This window comes from Hippocampus guttulatus, chromosome 1, assembly GCF_054856545.1.
Source record: "Hippocampus guttulatus isolate MCC_2025c chromosome 1, RoL_Hgut_1.0, whole genome shotgun sequence".
NCBI classification, from domain to species: Eukaryota; Metazoa; Chordata; class Actinopteri; order Syngnathiformes; family Syngnathidae; genus Hippocampus; species Hippocampus guttulatus.
Genome location: NC_141261.1, coordinates 16,408,353 through 16,430,877, shown reverse-complemented (window position 1 = coordinate 16,430,877; position 22,525 = coordinate 16,408,353). Strand labels below are relative to the sequence as shown.

Sequence of the window (22,525 nt, the reverse complement as noted above, 5' to 3'; positions counted from 1 at the left end):
GGAATGTGTCACTGGCGAGGCTGGGAGCATGCTGTGGCTGGGGAAGCAGCAGCTCCGCTGCCTGCCAGTGCGACAGTGTTGGGTGGGTTGTCCGGCCGCATCTCAACTCGCCAAGCTTGTCGTACCTCGGCAGGCATCTTTGTTCTGGGGCCGGAACGGATGAATTCTACGTGTATTCACTTGAATTGGAATAATTGCTCCTAAACATGTCAAAAGTCACTTCAGTTTGTGAGCTGTGATTCTTGCATATTTCATCCCATGAGAGGGATTGTGGGTTATAATCACACTCTCAATATGCCTGTCATAATGCATACCTACAGTACAGTCACATTCTACAACATACAGCCATCATATGCGATAAAATCAATTCCTACATGTTTTGCATTCTGCACAATCCTGATGCTGCTTCCCGTATTGCAAACAAACATACTTTCACAACCACAATTGTACACGAGTTTTGGGGTTGTAAAGGCTGTTCTAGGAGATAGATAGTAAAGTTGCCGTCCACGTGACGATTAACGGCGTTAGATTTTGGTGACTGTGTCTCAGCTGACATGAAGTCATTCCTCCTCTTTTTTTCCCTCCACAATGTACAAACGTAGCATCCATGTGATTGGTTGACAGACCATTACCCTGCCCTCTGCGACCCCCCTCGCCCCCAATTTTTCTAACACACGACAATTTTTTGTGGGTCAGTTCACCAGTGGTCTAGAAACACGCTCCCATCAACCTCCAGCAACTCATCCAAGTGTAACACCATTGACTACCCCTGAAAATACACTGAACAGTGTTTTGACAGCGAGCCAGCTGTTTCGTGATATCTGTCACATATGAACAAACTCATCATCACACATTTAAGCTCATAAGTAACAGACTGCACCCATCCCTCTCAAAGGTGCAGTTTACGGTAAACCAGAAAGACAACAAATCTCAAACAATGTACACTGGATTGGTCCATTTGATCGAGGTCAGAGTATGCCAATTTAAAGCAAGGATCTGTCGCTTGTCACTCAATCTTTTTGTACAATACGGACAAAAAGAGTCATGGTCTTCTGGAACATTTGAAATGAAGTCAATACATCACAAAAACAAAAATCTGCGGTAAACAGTGGAATCTGTCTTCCGCCTCATCTTTGCACATCATACCACTGCTGCCTTTTGATGACACTTCTATTGGGTTCCCTAACTGACCTCTTGGTTGACAAAGGGCTCCTCTGTGCAGGCCGTGGATTCAAACAAGCTCCCACTGGTGTAAAGGTCAAAACATGCTCAGAAAGGTTGGCATCTGTGACCAACGTCACCACGTCACACGCTGACTTGCTGCACTTTTTCATGACATTCAGGGGAAACTCAACACGGATCTAAACATAGCTGTTTTTGAGACATGGCTGTGAAATTAGTTTTTTTTTAACATAGCCTACACATATGCTGGATGTTCTGGTGCTTGGCTGGAATGCGTGCTTGCACTGCATGCACAGTTCTTGACTATTTCACCACGTCACAAACTTTGCCTTTCCCTGCAAACATTCTCTGACGATTGGATGTGAAAAAATGGCTTGTCACATCAAACATCTCAAACCAGAATATTTAATCAACTCTTCAGATCTCAGCATTTTGAAGTTGTGCAGACACCCCACTCTGCTTTCTTTTTTGTTTAAATCTGAATTGTTGATCAGTTGGATCTAACAAAACACAACGTCACTGTCACAGACAAAGACACCTTCTCTTGTTATTATTGTGCTGTATATGGAAAATGTAATCGGCCAATTGAGCAGCACAGTCGGAATGGTTTGTACGTCTGCCTCCAAGGCAAAAGGTTCTGTGCTCTGGCTGTGCTGTGTGGCGTTTGCATGTTCTCCCTATGCAAGAGCTTGGCTTTTCTCTAGGTTTACCTGCTTCCCATATTTCCCCAAAACATGCATGCTCGGTTTACTGAGGACTCTTAATTTCCCATGGCATGAATGTGAGTGTAAATTGCCTTTATGTGCCCTATGATTGACCAGGCCAGGGTGTACCCATCGCACATGCACACATACACAGTACATAGCTACCTATGTACGTACGCACGTACGTACATGCAAACTCAAACATACCTACGTCCACACATACGTACATGGACACATTGATAGACACATGTATACATACATGCATAGACACAAATTGAATGAAAATTTGACATCACTTAAAACTAGACATCACTTTTGAATTGTGGTTAAACTAAATTATTTAGAGAGCAAACTCATGAAACTAGCCAAAAAGATGGTACTCATGTTGCACAACTGCCGGTAAACCTTTTGAGCCACTGGCAACTGTTTTTTTTCTTTTTTTGGGGGGTGGGGTAGGGGGATACTTGTGTATCTCTCAGATGGTATTTTGCCCCACTTTTCGTGCGCAAACGGTTCCACTGGTCTTAGGTTTGAAGGATGCTTTCTCCAGAAGGCATGTTTCAGCTGCTACCTCGGACGATCAATAGATTTTAGGTCAAGGCTCATAGTATGGGAAATCGTTCAATAATTTGCTCCTCACCATTCTTGGGTTTTTTTCTGTTTTGTTTTGTTTTAAGCTGTGTTTTGGATCATTATACTTTTGCAAAACTCATGATCAACCAATGAAACCAAACTTTCTGACACTGGGGAGGACATTTGTCTCGAGAACACCTTGGTAGTCTTTAGATGTCTTTGTACCTTGCACAGTTTCAAGACCCCGTGTGTCAGATGTAGCAACGAAGCCACACAACACAACAGAACCTGTTCCATGTTTACCAAACATGACAGTGTTTTTATGCATTCAAAATGTTTTTCATTGATATGCTACATTTTTGCATCTATAAACATAGGACTGATGTGTAGTTTTGAATCGTATGTCCAGGACATTCTCTCAGAAGCTTTGTGGCTTGTGAACGTGCAATTTGGAAATACTCAGTCTCCCTTTTTTACTTCTCGAAGATTTCCTCCTTGGTCATCTCCAATGAAGTCCACATTGGCTCAAACAATGGCACAAGGTGCAATTTGACACCGACGAACTTTGACCTTGGGGTTCACCTTTAATTTCTTGGAGGTTGTTCTGAACTGTTATGTTTCCATTCATATCATACGTTTCCTCCTCCTATTGCGGCCAAGTCCAGGCAGGTTAGCTACTTTCTCAATATGTGCAATTGCAGTTACAGGAACATCAAGCTCCTTGGAGATGTTCTTATAGCCTTTAACCTGCTTCTATAGTTGTCTTTCAAATCTACTGAGACAACTCTTTCCTTTGCTTTCTCTAGTCCATGTTAAGTGTGGTATACACCATGTCACCCTACTGCATAGTGACTACTTGTCACCCTTTAAATAGGCCGACTGACTGATTAGAAGTTTGAAGACACCTCTGATGCTATTAAGAGGACACATCTTGTTGAACCTTGTACCATCATTTTTCACATTTTATGAGTTATTTTTTTTAAATAATTCTGTTGTGACACAATGAAAAAGCGGCATTTGTTTTTCAAATTTGTTTATTTTTTCAGATTGTACGTACATACATAAAATGTATGTAATGTCCATTACATGCATGCCTTTATACTGTATACACACACACACACACACACACACACACACACACACACACACGCATATTCTGAGTCCATAAATACACGTCTAAAGTTTTTGCATTTCTCGTATCTCTCAGTGAAACGTTGGAGTGTATTCCCTATTTATAACTACAGTACTAAGTGCTTTCAGCAACAATAACGTGATCGCCCTCTGGTGGCCACAATTATGGCATGACGTGATATGCACAGTACAGTAAACATTCTCGAGTACGGACTCGTGTTTGCGCTATCCAACCTGTCCTGATAACAGAAATTCCTCATTTGGGAAATGAGCATGGTACATGTCCTTTATGAACCCGCAAGTATGTTGACAAAATGCACGTGTAACAACGCAATCAATAAAATGCAAAAATATATTGTCCAAAATCTGTTTATATAACAAAAACTGCAATACAGGTGTATCCCAAAAAATCACAACAGTACAATACGTACAGTATTTTAATGGGGGTTTTTTTTCTGTCTTGGGGAAAAAAATGTCTATTTTGGATTGTTTTGTTGGAAGCATTCTTTGGTTTATGACAATGTTTGCCTGCGTGTCATACAGTTTTCTTGCTAGTTGCAAGTAACTGTCCCGTTGATCTCAGATCTCTGGTGATTCTTGTGCATACTGAAGGATTTTTGTTGCCATTTGCATTGCTTCCTTGCTGGATGGTGGTTGTCATCAGGAGTTGAATCAATGCCTTGTTTTTTAAAGTTTCGTAGATTTGCGTCTTTCCAACTCCAAGTGTCTCCTGGATGCTTTTTACTTTATGTCCAGCCTCGCTCAAACGGATGCATTTCACTCGCTCCGCTACAGTCATTACAGTTCTTCTACGTTTCGATGCCATGATCTACAGGACGCCAGTGAATAAAGTTAAAATCTTTCGCAATTAGAGTAAAATGCGCTCCAATAAAAAGTCACTTACACGTCGTCATTTTGGATCTGATGATAGAAAAAGGCGAATTGAAAACGTGTCTTCCGTCGTGTCTTTCCGTCGCATCGGGTGAGCGTTGCATGTATTTAAGCTGCCGCGGCCTTCCGTCTCCATCCGGGTTACGGCTAGTGGAATTTCCGCTTGCGTAAGTTCCCATAACATGTAATATCGTAGTCAAAATGTTAAGGCATAGGTTTTTATTTCGGGTGAAGGAAATTCCTTTTCATAGAATTCCGGGGATGGAAATGTTTACTGTATACGTACGTTGTCAGATTACAGCTGACCTGAAAGACGCTCTTCAGCCAAAGTAGTTTTTAATAATACATTTTAATTATGCATGGTTTTTAAATATTATTATTTTGTTGTTGATTTTGTTTTTTGTTTTTTTTACAAAAAAGTAGTTAGGATAGGATTGTACGACTTGCATTTCTGAAAAAAAAAAATGAAGATGCAACTCACTTGAAAAGTTTACCAACCTGCAAATCTGCTGGTGTTAATTCAACACCATAGGGTGTTCATTTTAAAACTGGCCACGGTCACTCACGGTTGACTTCTGGTGTTGTTGCCTTCATCTTAACCTGAGTTTGTGTTGTATGTACTGAGATTCTGTTTCATCAGTTCAGAACAAGCAGCTGCGTGACAAAAATGTGTTTATGCTTCTCTATTCAAATCAGTCCACAAAGGATACATGAGTTCAGCCGATGGAATAAAAAAAGAATTTATGAATGAATCACAACAGGGCCGTCCTTACAGAGAGCTTTGGAGGCGCAGTTACTCAAAATTCAAGATGTTAGCGCATTGCGTTAACAAGCGATTGAAACACCTAACTGAAACATAGTTTACCTCAAACTCATCGTCTGCTCTGCTTGTTGCTAACTTACGTAACTGTATTAGAACAGGCACAGGAGATGTTGAAGCCATAGACATGACACAATGATTAAAAAAAATAAAAAATTGTAGCCACAATAATCATCGAGCGTACATGCAAAATGCTCATTTATTGTCCACGAAATACTACTACTTTTGGGCCATGAAATGGCGGGAGAGGTTAGGTCAACAACATGGGAACACTTCTAGAAACGGTGTGGCGGCAGAGGCCAGGGCTAAATACAGCCAATAGGGATAGTATGATTGAATTTTATTTTAGTCTGTGAATAAGCTAAAAGACTGACTTAAAAACCTGGCAATACCTGCTTATGACAACAACAGAATCACAAAAGAAACCTACCATAAGAACATCAGGTACTGCAGTTTCTCACGACGGCGCGTGGCATTTGCTACCCCAGACAATTGTTCCTAGGATTAGGATTAAACCCCCAGTTTAGTATTTTGTGCACACCTTAAATCAATTTCTTAGCAATAAATGAATATTTTATGTCCACAATTTGCATTTTGCATGCAAGTTATAAAATGTTGCCATAATAATGGAAAAAAAGTCACATCATGTCAGGGGCTTCGCAGATGTTGGTGCCCCGCTGTTCAAAGGTCAGCTACCTCACTTTCACCATCCACTGCATAACATTGCTTAACTGTCCTCATTTACTTTGTGTTTATACAGATTTTGTTGTTTTGGGGTTTTTTTCACGGTATTGAGTGAGCACCTTTAGGGGTGTTCACACGGTAAGATTTGCTCCAGTGCTACGCCAGGGCTGCCCCAGTAGAGCGATCACACGTGCAAATTAGCTCCAGCGTAGGCCCGGAAAACAGCTTACACCGGAGCAAATTTGATCCACCTCAGGGAGGTGGTTTTAAAATTTGCTCCAGAGCAAATGCTCGTTTGTGAAGCAGCACCAATGTAAATTTGCACGTGTGAACGCAACTGGGTTAAATTTGCTCCAGAGCAAATGCTCGTGAAGAGTTGATTACGTACGGCGAGAATGCGTTGCTTTCGTGCTCTGTCGGACTTCCGTCATGTTTTTGTTTAATAACGACACAAGACTTGGCTGGTAACAGTAGCAAGCACCTCTTGGGTTATACCATCTCAACTAGAACGGGGGAGGGGGGGAATAGTCCCCAAACGTCATCTTTCCTTTTGTAGGAGACCGGGCTGTCTCGGAGTTGTTTGTGTAGTTTGTTCCTTTGTTGTGTGTTCATAACCCCCCGCCCCCCATATATAATTTATTTTGTGATTTCCTCTCTTGATTTTCTGTTTGGCGCATTACATGTTTGCTTTTCTGAGTGTCATTGAAGTCATCGTTGATTTATGTTTTCGGGGCGGTCACTCTCGAGCAGAAGGCACGGACACCGAGAAGGAGGTGCCTTTACAGTAGTCGCTGGAGTTGTGTAAAAGTTTTAAAAAGAACCAACACGACAGCTCATTTGTTTTCTATCGTTTTGCTCCGCTGCAGAAAGTGCCGTGTGAACCCAAGTGGAGGTGCACCGACGCTGTGCCGGTGCTGACACGCTCAGCGGCTTTGTACGTGTGAACGCTCCACAAAATTTGCTCCGGTGTAAAATATATCGCAACAAAATACTGTACATCGGTGCAGCGCCGGAGCAAATGTGTGCCGTGTGAACACCCCTTTTGGTAGTACAATAATGAAAGTAAAATTCTTTAGCAATGCATTCATGGCACTTCTGATCTTAGGGCCCGATGGTAGCGTTAAGCAAAAGCAGTTTATTTACACTGATCAAATATCAATGATCAAATTTTCATCAGAGATGGCTTTATGTGTCCTGAAATGTATGTTTGACATTGATTTAAAAAATGATGCGAATGAAAATACTTTTGTGTACCACATCTGGTTTTTGAGAGTTGAGAGTGATTTAAGTTTCTTTTTTTTTTAAGTTTGACCTTTAACCGCTTGCGCAATACAGTACAGATTTTACCGTGCGTAAAAAAACAAAAAATCCACCTGTTGTTCAACATGACCTCTCATTTATAAATAATACTATACCGCCCATACTACTAAATATATTTCTATACATTACTGTACAATACGTCTCGAAAATCTTACTTACATTGCATTATTTATGGTAAACATTTTTTTAAAATGTGCAGTGTTATTGTTGATGATGTTAAATCTTGCTCTTGAAAAGCTACAGACACGCTTTCACACATGCAAATGCAGTAAAAGACTTCATAGGGAACAGGAGCGGGTGCTCCAGCAACCCGTTAAGTCAGCCAGCCCACCTGCATGTGTCTGGATCATAACTCACAATGTGTTACGTTGCTACACATGTGAACTTGACCTTGCTGTGTGGTGGCCAAATAGTCTCTAAAGGGTGACACCTGTGTGCGATGTTGACGACCCAATGTGATCTGCAGCAAAGGTCACCAATCTTTCCTGCGCCGCCAACCAGTAACACTCATATTTTTATGAAATACACTGCTATGAACAGTTTTTTTTTTGGGTGTATAGCAGAGAGACATACACATCATCAGAGATTGACAACATTAACTGTAATGCAACTTCCCATAATGTGGAATCATCACCATGGTGCTTCAGTCTGGATGTGGTGGGAGACAAAAGTGACACCTGAAATCGGTCACCACAATAAATAGTGCAGGCTTGGAAGAAATGAAGAAATTTCCCTTTAAAATGTGGCATTGTTCCCGTTCGTTTTAAATAATTCAGCACAGAGTCCTTCTTATTTATATATATGCCCTGGAGCAATGTCGGTTTGGTTATTTGTGTGGTAAGCTGAGTGGGACATTGTGTGGGTGGGGGGGGGGGCAACATAGTGAATGTCAGAGCTGCTGCATGTACAGGCCTGGCCACCATTATTGGTACCTTAGAGCAGTGGTGGGAAGTTACTTTTTTCCAGTGGGCCACATGAGCAACTAAGCTGTGTCAGAGGGCTTGAATAGTTGCGCTTCACTCTGCTCAATAACAAGGTTCTGTAAATTAAACAGTTTTGGTTATTATACCTGCTACCAAAAGATCTTGAAATTAATATTCTAATAGAATAAAGATCTAAAATTGTGAGTCATGAACAAGATAATTATAATTTGGTCAGGATTTCTTTTTATGTTGAACACACAACAAACAAAAATACATTGTCATGTTGCAAAATGTAAACAACTCAATATAAAAAGCAATAGATCCATGACAGACAGGGCTTTCAGGTCATTTTACTCAGTGAAAGAATGGAAGTCTGTTTTGGGCTTCCACAAGTGAAATCTGGACAAGACTGGATGGCTTCCAGTCCCTCTGTATTTTTGAAGTCGGCAGTTATTCCTCCTACAAAGATGAGTTGCTGAGCAGTGTCATTCGCATCACATTTTATCATTTTGTGCTCAGGTTGAAAGTCAGCCCTCCCGTGACAGTATGTCCAGCTTTGGGTACATTTTCCAAATGGCCCTTTTTTATTTGGACATATTAGAGAGAAAGCATTGCTTGATCACATCGCCAACAGAGAACAGTATACTGTTGCTTGTCATTTTTTGCGCAAAGGAATCACTTCACTTTTTGGGAGTTTTCATTTCAATTCACAAAATATTTGACTCATTCACTAATCTTAATCAGACAAATTCTTGGACTTCCATTGTAATGTACCCTGTGCGCCACAAACGAAGCACAAGACTTTAGCTTTGAAGTGCAAGATGACAGTCCCCTTCAAAAGTATCGGAACGGCAAGGCCAAATTATTTGGGGGTTTTTTTGTGTACTGAAGGCATTTGTGTTTGATCAAAGGATGAATATCACACCAAAGTTCAAAATTCCAACTTTTATTTCATGGCATTTCCATCTAGGTGGGTTAAACAACTCAGCACTGATATTTCTGCCAGTCAGTCACAACAAAAATCCAGTTTACAGATATTGAGTGAGATCCAACCTGCCACTGTAAAATGTGTGCACACACACTCATCCACACACGCACACACACACACAATCCAAGGGTCACGAGGGCCGCAGGCGTGCTGGAGCCTATTCTAGCAGTCTTCGGGTAGTAGATGGGGTGCACCCTGAATTGGTTACCAGCCAAATGCAGGGAACACGGAGACGAACAACCATTCACACTCACACTCACACTTTGGGACAACTTAAATTGTTCAATCAACCTACCATGCATGTTTTTGGAATGTGGGAGGAACCCCGCAGAAAACCCCATGCAGGAACGGAAAACCCCATGCAGGAACGGACCGCTGCACTGTGAGGCGGATGTGCTAAGTTCAGCAGCATGCATACATACTCTCTCGCTCTCTCTCTCTCTCTCTCTCTCTCTCTCTCTCTCTCTCTCTCTCTCTCTATATATATATATACAGTATATATATATGTATGTATGTACATATGTATGCATGAATGTGTTGGTGTGTGTATTCTATTTAAAAAATACTTATATGTATAATTCGCTATTTAGTGCTTTCAGATGTTGTTTCTTGATAAATATGGCTTTTTCTTTCTTTTTGGGGGGGGCAACAAGTTGGTAGGTGTGCAAGCATTTATATAGTAGCTCTTTCATAATTGCCCAGTTCCGACTAGTTGAATTGTGTCACTCAGTGTGAGGCTGGCTAAGACTTTTTGCACAGTACTTTGTCACTGTAGCCATCAGACAGTCATGTTGACACAATCTCTTGCTGTTTTTCTGCCCGACAGCTTCAAAGGAATGTAAACTAAAAGCGACTGAAACTCCCCAAAAACCAAATTCAGAGGAGCCCTCCATAGATATGTGTCCTTCACCTCACCCTGTGTCGGAACACGTACCACAGAAGAGTAACCCTAATGTCAGCACAATGGAGTCCACAAAATGTGACACATGTGTTGAAACAACCGAAGAATCAGGTGCCTCCGCATCTCCTATAAGAACGAAATCCGGTTCGTGTACGGCCTCACGTTCTCCAACCAGATTAGGATCTGAACACAATGAAACTGGGACTGTTTTGAACTCTTTGGCAACATACATAATACCAAAGAAGCAGTCTGGACTTGAGCCCTCATCAAGCCATGTGGGAGCCTCATGCCATAAGCCTTTGGTTCCAACCCTGCTGAACGAGACCCGAAATCTGCCTGTGCCCCCTGCACCAAGCGCACCCTCCTCCAGACCTTCTCAGCCAAATCACCAGGTCAGACAGAGCATCCAGCGATCCCTCACAAGCATCTTGTCCAAAAGGTAAGATTAAGTATATTCAGCAATTTAAGTATTGGACATACATACAGTATGTTGTTTAAAAAAAAAAAACCCAAAAAACAAGGTATTCTTACTACAATATTAAAATGTGCAGCGACATCACAATTGGCTAGTTCATAATATATTGACTCTCTATTTCTTTGTCCAGGGTTTGTGAGTGTGAGGAATTGACCATGTCTGACAGCGATGCTGCAAAACTTGTTGCAAGCATTGAGACGGAGATGTTTGACATATTTCGCAATACAGACAGCAAATACATGAATAAGTACAGAACAATTATGTTCAATTTGAAAGATCCAAGAAACAAGGTTTGCTCCAAGTTCTTAGGTGCTATTTCAATTGATAGGTGCTGTATGTACAGTAATAACGTATCATTTTTTTTGTCTAGGGCTTGTTGTATCGAGTTGTACAAGGAGACATCAGTCCTTTCAGACTGGTCAGGATGAGCCAGAAGGACATGCAGGCTACCAAGGTGCCAGACAACAGTGTCAAGAACACATCACAGGTAAATCGCATGTCTGCTGCCAAAGAAAAAGAAGACGGGCGTCGTAAATTAACAAGTTCCCAGTAGTTTCCATGTTGGATCTACAAAGCCCTGTTTGTTTTTTAGGTTAAAGATGGAGCTGCCAAAACGCCCAGTTTAATGCAGCAGCCTGAAGCTGTGAAGGTTGATCTTCCCTGTTTGCATGTCACTAAACCTGAAGCTGTGAAGGTTGATCTTCCCTCGTTAAACGTCACCAAATCTGATAGAAGACCAGTGGGCAATGTGAGCATTTGTCTCCGTTTGACATCATAATGACAATCTCTCCTCTTAAGATATGTAATTGTCTACAAGCTGTGGTTATAATGACCGATGAGTCATGAGGCTGACTCACAGGATTGAAGTTGATTTCTTTTTCACCCTACAAACAGAAGAGAAGTCTGCAGACACCCATTCTTAAGAGCAAAATAAATGAGCCAAGCAAGGGGAGCGCATTGTCAGATGCTCTTACCTGTATGCTTAAAGACACCACCTCAGAACATAAGGCCCACCTGTTTGACCTTAAATGCAAGATATGCACAGGTGAGTTAAGTAAACATAGGATATTAACATCATAAGGACTTCCTCCAATTGTTTATTATGTATCTTAAATATCTTTTCCCCCCCAAAGGACAAATAGGGGAAAATGAACCTCCAACCAAAAAAAGTAAGGTGTCCAAATCAAGTGTCAAACATTTTTCACGGTGGAGAAAGTCTGCAGGAGATGACTCACCTCTACGAGCGCCACCCGATTCGCCTGACTCACCCGATTTTTCGTCACCTTCCATATTCGACCCTTCTTCCCGTCTTGTTATTGACACCAGTGACTTTGCTGTTGTTGAATCTCCCGCATCTCCCGTTATGGATTCGCCAGCCTCTCCTACTTTAGAGTCACCTGCTTCCCCTGTCATGGAGTCCCCCGCATCCCCAGTTTCTGACGCTTCGACAACCACAACATCGAAAAGAACATATACACCTGTCGTCATTCCAGCCGTCTCCACAGTCACTATTACAAGGCGAGACCCCCGTACTGCAGCCAGTAGGAGCTCTGCTTCATCATTTCGTACCTCTGGTCCCACACATACATTGAAGAACCAATCAGCACCTTATGCTCCTCGTACAGAGGATAGCTCTACTTCATCATCTGTACCGAAATTGCCAGTGCCACCAACAAAATTATTACCAAAGCCTATCCTAATGAAGCCGTCCTCTTCAGCTGATCCCCGACTCTATGGCGCATCCTCAAGGTATTTATAGAAATGGACAGTTAGGTATGATGCAGTACCCGTTCTTGCGCATTGTAAAATTGTGTGAAATGGCCAAGATCTGCATATGGGAATTGTTTTGGTGGATTATTTTCCAGAAATGTGATCTCTGAATCTCCAGCCACTGGTGAAACTTCACAGTTCCTGGCCAAGCAAGAAGTGCTGTGGAAAGGATTCCTCAACATGATGACTGTATCAAAGTTTGCTGCAAAGGTCTATTTGGTTTCAGGATCTGCAGAAACTCTGAAATTGGTAACATTTTTGAAAATGTTTTGTTTTGCATCAAATCCGCCTTTGTGTTTCACTGAAATTAATGAGCATCTTGTTCTTGCTTTCAGGAACTACCCGATACCATTGAAATCGGTGGACGAATCATGCCTCAAACAGTGTGGGACTATGTCGCCAAGCTCAAGACCAACATTACAAAGGCAAGCATGATATGCACTCCACTTTCAATAGTACTGGAACAGTGAGGCCAATTCCCTCATTTTTGCTGTAGACTAAAAAATACTGATTTGGTTTCAGAGATTAACTGTTGTTTCAATGTATTTGCGTCTGTGACTGAGACACAACCCCCCCCACACACACACACAATTCACACCATTTTCACGTGAACAAAGGTTTTGGTCAGTGTGTGTGACTGATGTGTGTTTTGTAGCACATGGGTGTCACACCAAATTGATTATTACAGAAATAAACAACACTAAATGTCTGTGCTCGGTTTTCAACATAATACCATTTAAGCAACACACACACACACAACAAAAAAATCACTTGACTGTGTGGTAAAACAAGCGCTTGTGAAGCTTAGCTACGACCCAACTGTTTTGTGTCTTCAGCAAAAGAGTAATTGGCCTCACTGCTCCAATGTGTTGGGAGTGGAGCGTATACATTAAAACCCACTCCATCGAAGGGCTTGCGTTCCAGAACATCCCTGGAATAATGGAAATTCACAATATAGAAATAGACCTTCTTATTAGAGCATTTATGCCACTTTAAAAAAAAAAGTAAGCTATTTAAACACATTTTAACACGCGTTGAAATTTCTAACGACTACAAAATAAAACAAACCTAAATTTAGCCATAAAAACCAATTTGTACATATATTGGCTGCATTGTATTAATAGTTGTGGGTCTCCACATGACATCATGTGATATTGGTAAAGAGGTCACGCAAATGAATTGAAACAAAAATATATTGACTTTGAACACCTTGAAATTATCTTGATATTGGTTGTCAAAAATGTTCTGTCTGCATGAGCATACTACAGCACATTAAGATGCACTCAGGCCATTGGTTTTATGAACAGGGTTAAGTCCGTATCACACTGAGTGGCAAAGACTTGTGTGTGTTTGCGATTTTCCCAAGACATTCTTCAGACATTCGAAAACAGCTTTAACGGTCGCAAACAGTTTTTCTTGTTGCCAAGAAAATAAGAACATATTCAAAATATCTTGCTGACAAGAAAAAGCGATGGATGGGGCTTTACTGTATTGGATTCATTTGTGCTGTTCAACACTATTTACATTATATTCTTTTTGTTGTTGTTTTTTTTTAGGAGTTAAGCGTGATTCGCTTTCATCCTGCTACTGAAGAAGAAGAGGTGGCATACGTCTCACTCTTTTCATACTTCAGCAGCAGAGGACGTTTTGGTGTCGTTTCCAACAACAGCCGTTCCATCAAGGATGTCTACCTTCTACCACTCAGTGCAAAGGAATCCATTCCATCCATCCTGCAACCTCTGGAAGGACCAGGTGTGACAATGCTCAAGCCATCACATAAATCGAGACAGACACATTTATTCGTTCCATTTGTTTTTTTCCAGGGACTGTTTTCCAAAGTCATAGCTTTTTTTTGAGAAAATCTCCATCTGATTGTGTTATTTTTCCTCACGACAGCCTCCAACCTGCACCTTAACCAGCAACATGGTTATTTAATAATGACCGACCTAATAGCTTGCAACACAAGAGCTGAAAGCAGAAGTTAAAGACACTGATGTATGTTATTAATTAGCTCCCTTTGTTTTTAGTTATTGTTTAACATAAAATAGCTGCACCTCATCACCCAATTAACAAGTTGTGTTATTTATGAATCAATTTTTTTGCTGCCTGGTAGATGAGTGCTTAACACATCTGCCTCACAATTTTGAGGCTCACGTTCAACATTCTGCTTCAGCCTTCCTGTGTAGAGTTTCTACAGGTACTCTGGCCTACGTCCACATTTCAAAAATATGCTTGTTAAGCTCATCGTAGACTTGTCATCATTGAGAATTTGGGTGTGATGGTTTGTTTTGTCTATTTTATAACCTGCGACTGGCTGGCTAGTCCAAGTCAGCTTGGCAATGCTCAAATTCACCTTTGACCTTGAGAAGAACAAGTGCTGTTGAAAATGGATGTAATTCTTGATTTAAAAAAAAAAAATTAAACAAATTTGGTTTTACCAAAAATGGAGAACCAATCTATTTTTGTTTCTTCACAGGACTTGAAAAGAACAGGCCCAATCTTCTTCTTGGTTTGGCAATTGTCCAAAAAACAAAACGTTGCGGAAGTGTTCCTCAGGAAATTGAAGAAAAGAAGTCAAAGGTTCTCCCTAAAGACCCTATGTGGATCCCAAAACCTCCAGTCCTTTATGGTTCTGACAAATTGGAGGTTTTCCAACCCTATGACCCCGAGACCCCTGCAAGCACAACCCCTCCTGATTCACCTCTTTGTCCTGGGTCACCGTCAGATTCCTCTTCTAATGCAGAAACTCGACCATCAAATCTGACCTCTTTTCAGTCAAGCCCCACCGTTTCTACCTCAACGCTTACTGCATCCACCCAATCCACATCCAGCAGCGTCTCTGACAGAAATATGCAAGACCCTAGTGTAACACCACTATCAACTATTTTGAGTACATTGTTTCGAAATAAGCAAACTACAGTCATGGTCTCAAATGAGGAACGTTGTACTACTAACGTGACAACAGTAAGTGCTAAAGTATCTGTGCTTTCTCATGTGTCCGCCTCAATGATGGATCCAATTGTTCAACAGTATGGACAGAAATCGAAAGCCAAAGACATAGAAGAGGAATACACATTTGATCGTCCCTATGACCCAGAGGAGGAGTATGCTCCAGCAATAGGATATGGAACCGTTTCTTCACAGAGCAAAGGAAACAGTCATTCGGAAAACCCTCCGTTATCAGGTGTTGTAGATGATGATGTGGCCTATGATCCAGAAGATGAGACTATTTTTCAAGATGTGCATTGTGATACAAAGAAGCCGAATCAAACAAAAATTTCAAACTGTCCAGCGCCATCGTTTCCAGTTTCCACACCGGTTGAAACACCATCTTTGGACAAAACTCCACCTCAAGCCTCCACTTCAGTTGCGCAGAACCTTCCCTCGGGTACTGTGGTGGTCTCAGCTGCTACACTGACTGAGCAGCAGAGAATGCTTGAGGAACTTAATAAGCAGATTGAAGAGCAAAAACGACAGTTAAAGGAACAGGAGGAAGCACTTCGTCAACAAAGAGAGGCCGTGGGTATATTCATGGCACGGTTTTCTGTTAACGATTCCTCGAAGTCTCTGACTCTCAGTCAAGTCTCAACCCTTCCGAGTGGTAGAATTCAGTCAGAGCCAAGACCTACAGAATCAAAAGATTCAAAGCCAGAAGAGACAAACAGTCTAACAGAGGCAGTTGATGGGCCCGAAAGCGAGGCACAAAAAGGCACAAATACCATTCCTTGTTTAAATACCACTTCAATAACAGGACAAACTGAGGTATCTAGCATTAGAAATGAAAATGAAAAATCTTCATCTGCTGGTGAGATTGAGGATTCTGATGTCCCTTATGATCCAGAGGATGAACTTTTCAATGAAATACAAGAGGATGTATTTCAAGGAGACACTACAACAAATCAGGATTCCTCTTTACTGAGAAACTATAAATCCCCAATTTCATATCACAGCAGAAGGCATAGGTCATCACCGAAGAAGCGAAGTCATCGTGAAAGAGGCCGCTGCAGAAGTCCTTCAAGGAGATCCCACCAGCGTTCTGCTTCACATTCCAGGAAACACAGAGAAAAGGATAGACACAGAAAAAGTGAAAGAGACAGGTCAAAGCACAGAACTAGAGACCACTCTGAACGCCAGGCACGTCACCGTAAATCACACAGTACACGACGGCATTCCCATGATCGTAGGAGGTCACCATTCTCTCTGACAGAAAACGATTTGATGCCACAAGACCCAATAGAATTCAGGGCATCCCCTAACATCACTGAGAAACAATTGCCTGTTCCTTTTAAATGTCAGCTGAACCCAGATGTTGTGCAATTCGAACACAGTGACACATTACATACCCCGCTTTCTGTGAAAAATACCAGTGAAGAGGGCAATTTAAAACCCGATAGCTTTGACAAAGACTTTACACAAGAAAATGTGTCCAGTTTAAAACTTGAAACGTCACATCAACTAGAATCCAATGAACCTTTAAACACCAATGACAGTGATATGGTTAACTCAGTTGCTCGTCCATCACAGATGAATAAAGAGCTGGGAACAAGTGCAGCTACATGTGAAAGTTCAATTCCTCTAAGAGTGCTTGACCCTCCCATTCGAGATTCCCCTGAGAGCCCTGATCCTGATCCACAGTTTGTTGAACCAAGTGGTGTAGAAAATAATCCCTCTGCTACATCCCATGAAATCAAAGATTGCCAGACACAACTCAGCAACCTGACATCAGCTGTGGAGGTCGAAAATGATTTCCAACATTCTGTGAGCCAAGCAACGTTGTTGAACATACCACCAAACTTTGAAGGTACATCAAATGTTGCCAATCTTATTTTTAGAGCACTTAACATACAGCGTTCAGATTCAGGAGAGGGAAATACAACAAAGATGGAGGGTGAGGGGAAACACTTAGATCAAAAGCATTCACAAATACTCAGTCAAGGGGGTGGACCTTTAAATCCAGCCTTGGAAACAAATACAAGTTTAATACTTGAAATGAGCCATGTTCTAAAATGTTCAAGACCGGGTATTGATCTAAAGCAAGATACTGATGTTCCTCGTCTGAAGGTAGATGAGAATATCTCCCAGTCTGAACAACTAGCAAGCAAGCCAGGTGTAATGGTGATTGGGGGTTCACAAAACCAAGGCAGTGCTTCAGAATTGAAAATAAAAGATTGTGACCCCAGTATCAAAAGTAAAATTGCCCCTCAGGTGAAAGATGTTCAGGAACATGGAAGAGATTTTGACTTAAATATAAGACAATGTGACCTAGAAAGTAATTTGAAGTCGAATGTCTCCACATATTCTGATGACAGATACCTGCGTACAGCATCGTCAGATGAAAACCGTAAACTTGAAAAATGCTTAAAAAGAGAAGCAGCATCCACGCGAAGACCAGGACCAACTGTAAATTATGGACATTTTCAGTCCAGCATTTCCTATACGGGAAAAGACAATGTTGGAACTGCACACCATTTCAAGAAGGCACATTACGACATTAAGTTTGAAAGTAGTGTGCATCGCCTTGACATGACAGTATCAGAAAACCTACATGGTCGTAAAACGCATGATGTCATAGACATTTCTTCTTTCGGGCCTGGTCAAGCTGTGGCTGGGATGGGTGGTCAAGGTTTTCGACATAGAGTTGACGCACATGTTCCAGACAGAGGCAGTGGAGAAACACTTACAGAAAGCAACTATGCAAACATTCAAGGAAAAAATGAGCATGACCAGTGTCCTGAGAGGTCAAATGATAATAATGGTCCGCAAGACCAATGTGTTATTTCTAATATTATAAAAGCAGATTTGATAACAACAAAAATAAGTACAGGAGTTCACAGCAGTCAAAATATGGAACTGTTTGAGTGTAAGACATATGTTGATTGGAATTGTCCCGGATCAATTGGAGATTCAGTAAGAATTGGGCAACATAGACAAGATGAAGGGAAAATGCATCAGCCTCTTTGGAGAGGTACAACTATGGAAAGCTATGGGCCTGAAAAAAGAGTTACTCGTGGCGTCGACCCTTGTAAACCACAGGTTGAAATGGGAGGGCCAAATGTAGGGCTGACAAAGCATGATAGGAGAGGACCAGGTGTTTCAGATGTCACTGGACAAAGGGAGGAGACCTTGTATCCTGATCTAAAACTCCCAATACATGACAGGAGAGGACCAAGTGGTCTAGATTTCACCATCCCAGGGGCTGATGTCAGAGGACCCAATATGCCAAACTGGAATGGACGCGAGACTGACGCGAGAATTCCTTTGCATGATAGGAGAGGACCAGGTGTTCGTGATTTCAGAACACAGGAGCCTAATTTTGGAAATCCAGCTCTAGTTGATGGAGCTCTTGGTATGAAACCTTTAGGTCCTGATTTAAGAGAACCAAGATCTGAAAAGAAACATCTAGCTATTTCAGGATATGATGGGAGAGGACCAAGTGTCCCAGACCATTTAGGATCATATTTTGAAAGAGGTTTGACAAGGGAGGGCCCTGGAGGGGGACAAGGGCCTGATGGAAATGAACCTGCTATGGAATATCCAAGGATCAATGCAAAAGGTTTTGCAGGCTCACTTTTCAGAGGGGCAGGGAATGAAAGGAGAGAATTATCAATCAACTCTCCTGGGGTTGACAGAAACAGATCGGAATATCCTGATTCTAGTGGAAGTGAACCTGGCAGAGGAGAAACAAGATTACCCGTTTTTACTGGACCACATCTCGAGAGAAAACAAGGCAGTGATCGGAGAGAGCATGTGTTTAAAAGGAACTCAATAAAGGGTCAAGTGCCGTCTGCTGCTTGGGGAGACCAACCCACTGATGAGTTAGATCTTGATAGGCTCAGACCTCGTGGACCAGCTTGGGACCCTCAGTCAGAAACAGGAAATAGAAGTATGGAGGTAGCCTTGCCTGACTGGAGAGGGCCAGATGTTAGGAGACCGGGACCTGAAAGGAATCACCCAAGGCCTGATACCAGAAGACATCAAGCATTTATGGAACATAGAATGGTAGAAGCAAGAATTCCACACAGGCCAGAGGATCAACATTTGGGTCCAAACACAGAGCGCCCAGGGCATGAGAGGAGACATCCAGATAGGCAGGAACCAAGGTACAGCAGTGTTTTCATTGAGAGTAGAGACACGGATCATCCTTTTGGGGGACCTGGCCCAGATGAAATACTCCCACATCAAATTAGAAATCCAAACCTTGAGGGCTTAGGGCCTGACAGACGACAACCAGAAGACCGTGATTTTCGAAATATGACTTTTGAGAGAGATCCAGCAGGTCTTAATTTGAGAGAAAATGGGCCATCATTCATGGGAACAGGAAACAGACAAACCAACAGATCAGGTCGAGATAGTGCAGAAGATCAAAGGCATAGAAGAAAATGTGACTTTGAAAATAGTTATCAAGCCGAATGGAAAGCAACAGATTGCAGGTACCCATCACCTGATCGTAGCGACATAGATGCTGAGAAACACTGGTCAGATAGACATAAAATAGAATTTAGAAATGATTGGAACCGTCAAGATAACAGGTTTCCTCGGCCGATTCCAGAGGATATCGATGCGCAAGTTTTTGAATATAATATAGGGGGGCCTTTTAGGGCACAAAGGGGCCTTGGAGTAAGGGAGCGGGGCCACATACCCGATCGGACAATGCTTTCTGGGTCTTGGAGAGTTCCTGAGGATGATTGGAATGGTCCTGACTGGAGAGATCCGCGGCCTTTCCATGATAATGCTGATACAGTGTTTTCAATGCCTGATAGGGTAGGGCCTGTAAATGACTGTAGAGAGACTGATAGAGGAGATGCTGATCCAAGATGGGGATCAGAAACCATGGGCTACAGACAACAAGGCCATGACAGGGAACTTCCAGCCACTGGAGTACTTGGGTCCGATAGTATGGGCTTTCAAGAGGCTGAGAGGCAATTACGAAGAACAAGAGGTCAAAGCATGGAACGGCCAAGGCCTACACATGGGGTTCACGATAAAAATAATTCATTCCAAAACCGAAGAGAAGAGAAGATGCAGGTCAGCCCTGAGCAAAGAGGAATAAGAGATACAGATGTTCGATACGGTGAAAATCTATATGTTGAAAGGCCAGTGAGTGATGCTAGAAATTTACACCCGAGAGCAATAGAAAGAGAAAGGGACGGGTTAGACGTTAAAGGCCCTACACCAGGTGGCCAAGAATATGAAACCGTTTTTAGGAGGCAAGACTCTGACATTAGAAGGTTATTTCATGACAAAATGGATATGAGGGGGGCACCTGACCACCCAAGATTGGGACATGAGCCTAGTTTGTGGGATACAGACACTGAAGACCCCGTGTGGAATCGAAGAGGTGAGAATAAGATGGGCCCTATTTCAGATTCAAGGGAACCTGATCCTTCCACGAAGGATGGCATGAAAATTTCTGACATCAGGGACTCAAGACAGTATAATAGACGAGGTTTACACATGCGAGGTAGGAGCCTAAGACAGAAGTATCAAGCAGGCCGTGGTCCTCACAGGGTTAATCGGGGTAGTTTAGAAAATCCACAAAGTCAGCAAGAAATAAAAATTCCACAACCTCGGACTGCCTTGCTGCCCACTCCAACTGAAGGCCGCATATTCTTACCAAATCATAGAATGAGCAATCCTAACATGCTTACCAAAACAAAACCAAATAGGCCACCACGTTAACAGGCCGTGGAGTAGAGGTTTATCATTTGGTCAAGAAAGACAAAAAACATGAGGCGAAAAAAGGTCCCACAGACAGTGGGGAGATATGTATACCAAATAACGATAAATAGGCAGCCTGCGATTCACGTCCCAAAACTCAAGCACAATCATAGTATTGGTTAATGAAAATACACATTAGAAATCATTTGTAATGCTGTCACTCATAACAATATATTATTTGGAAGAGTTCATGCCTTAATGAACATTTAACATGACATGATTTAACAAAATCAATATGATGACAACAAAATGAAATCTCACCATGTACTTCTGTCAACAATGGTTGTCTTGCTTGTCTCGGTCATGAAATTCTACACGGTATAAGCCCATGTAGGGTTCTCTTTATTTGGGACTAAATGTGTCTAACCATAAGCAATTGTGAAGTCAGGTGTTGGAGCATTTTCATGAAGATTAACAAATGTTTGTACATAAACATGTATATGTTTAGGTTATAGTTTAGTTCAAAGTGTATATGTTGCTTCAGTTTATGAGCCTTTTACAACAATGAAAAACAATAAAAAGGCTTAGCTTTTCAATTTGGTGTTCGATTTCTTTCTTTCTTTCTTTCTTTCTTTCTTTCTTTCTTTCTTTCTTTCTTTCTTTCTTTCTTTCTTTCTTTCCCTGGGTTCGAATCTCTCCTCAGGCCCTCCTCCTGTGTGGAGTTTGCATGTCCTTCCTGTTCTTGCTCCTACATTCCAAAAATATGGAGGTTAGATTAATTAAATTAATTAAAAACACCAATTGCCCAGGAGTGGTTATTATCTGTGTAATGCAATTGAGTCAGCTCTCATTCCAACTCTTATTCTATAGGCTACAGATTATCCGAGTCCCGAATAAATGCTCTTGAAAATGGAAAGATGCTTTTTCATCCTACAACACCCATCATAAATTCTTAGACTTTAAACATGTCAACCTGCTAAATAAATACAAGAGTAGAATAAATCTTTGTCATTGACAAACAGGCACAATGAAAGACACAAAACCCCAATTCCAATGAAGTTTTGCATTGTATAAAATAAAAACAGAATACAATGATTTGCAAATCCTTTTCAACTTATATTTCACTGAATGCACTACAAAGACAAGATATTTATAGTTGAAACTGATGAACATGACTTTTTTTGTTCTTGCAAATTTTTCTCATTTTGAATTTGGTGTTTACAATGGGTGCCGTCGCAACCCATTTTTTTGCCCTAAACTGAAAAGTCAGATGTTCCTCCCCACCCTACTAATTCATACTTCATGGCCTGCCTGATTTTTTTTTTTAAAATTGAAATTGCCCAGTGGGTTCAGGAACACGTCAGTAAACCAATGTAAGGTAACACATTTGCCACTAGTTGTACAAATGTTTACGCTAAAACACGTAAAGTGAAAGCCAGATATCAACAACACGTAGAAATGCCACTGGCTTTTATGGATCCAAGGTCATCTGAGATGGACTGATC

At 41.6% G+C, this 22,525-nt stretch overlaps 1 protein-coding gene across 3 annotated transcripts in view; it reads left to right on the top strand.

The window, feature by feature from the left end:
- Nucleotides 1–22,028, top strand: part of LOC147210670 (uncharacterized) — a 36,954-nt gene extending 14,926 nt beyond the window's left edge. For all 3 annotated transcript variants that reach the window (XM_086114508.1, XM_086114517.1, XM_086114499.1), the window contains exons 7-16: nt 10,043–10,556; nt 10,723–10,882; nt 10,963–11,079; nt 11,185–11,340; nt 11,487–11,637; nt 11,726–12,341; nt 12,458–12,611; nt 12,698–12,787; nt 13,919–14,114; nt 14,839–22,028. In XM_086114508.1, the coding sequence (XP_085970634.1) occupies nt 10,043–10,556; nt 10,723–10,882; nt 10,963–11,079; nt 11,185–11,340; nt 11,487–11,637; nt 11,726–12,341; nt 12,458–12,611; nt 12,698–12,787; nt 13,919–14,114; nt 14,839–21,041 (8,357 nt within the window). In that variant the 3' untranslated portion in view covers nt 21,042–22,028. The remainder of the gene's footprint in view (nt 1–10,042; nt 10,557–10,722; nt 10,883–10,962; nt 11,080–11,184; nt 11,341–11,486; nt 11,638–11,725; nt 12,342–12,457; nt 12,612–12,697; nt 12,788–13,918; nt 14,115–14,838) is intronic.
- The last annotated feature ends 497 nt before the right edge of the window (nt 22,029–22,525 follow it).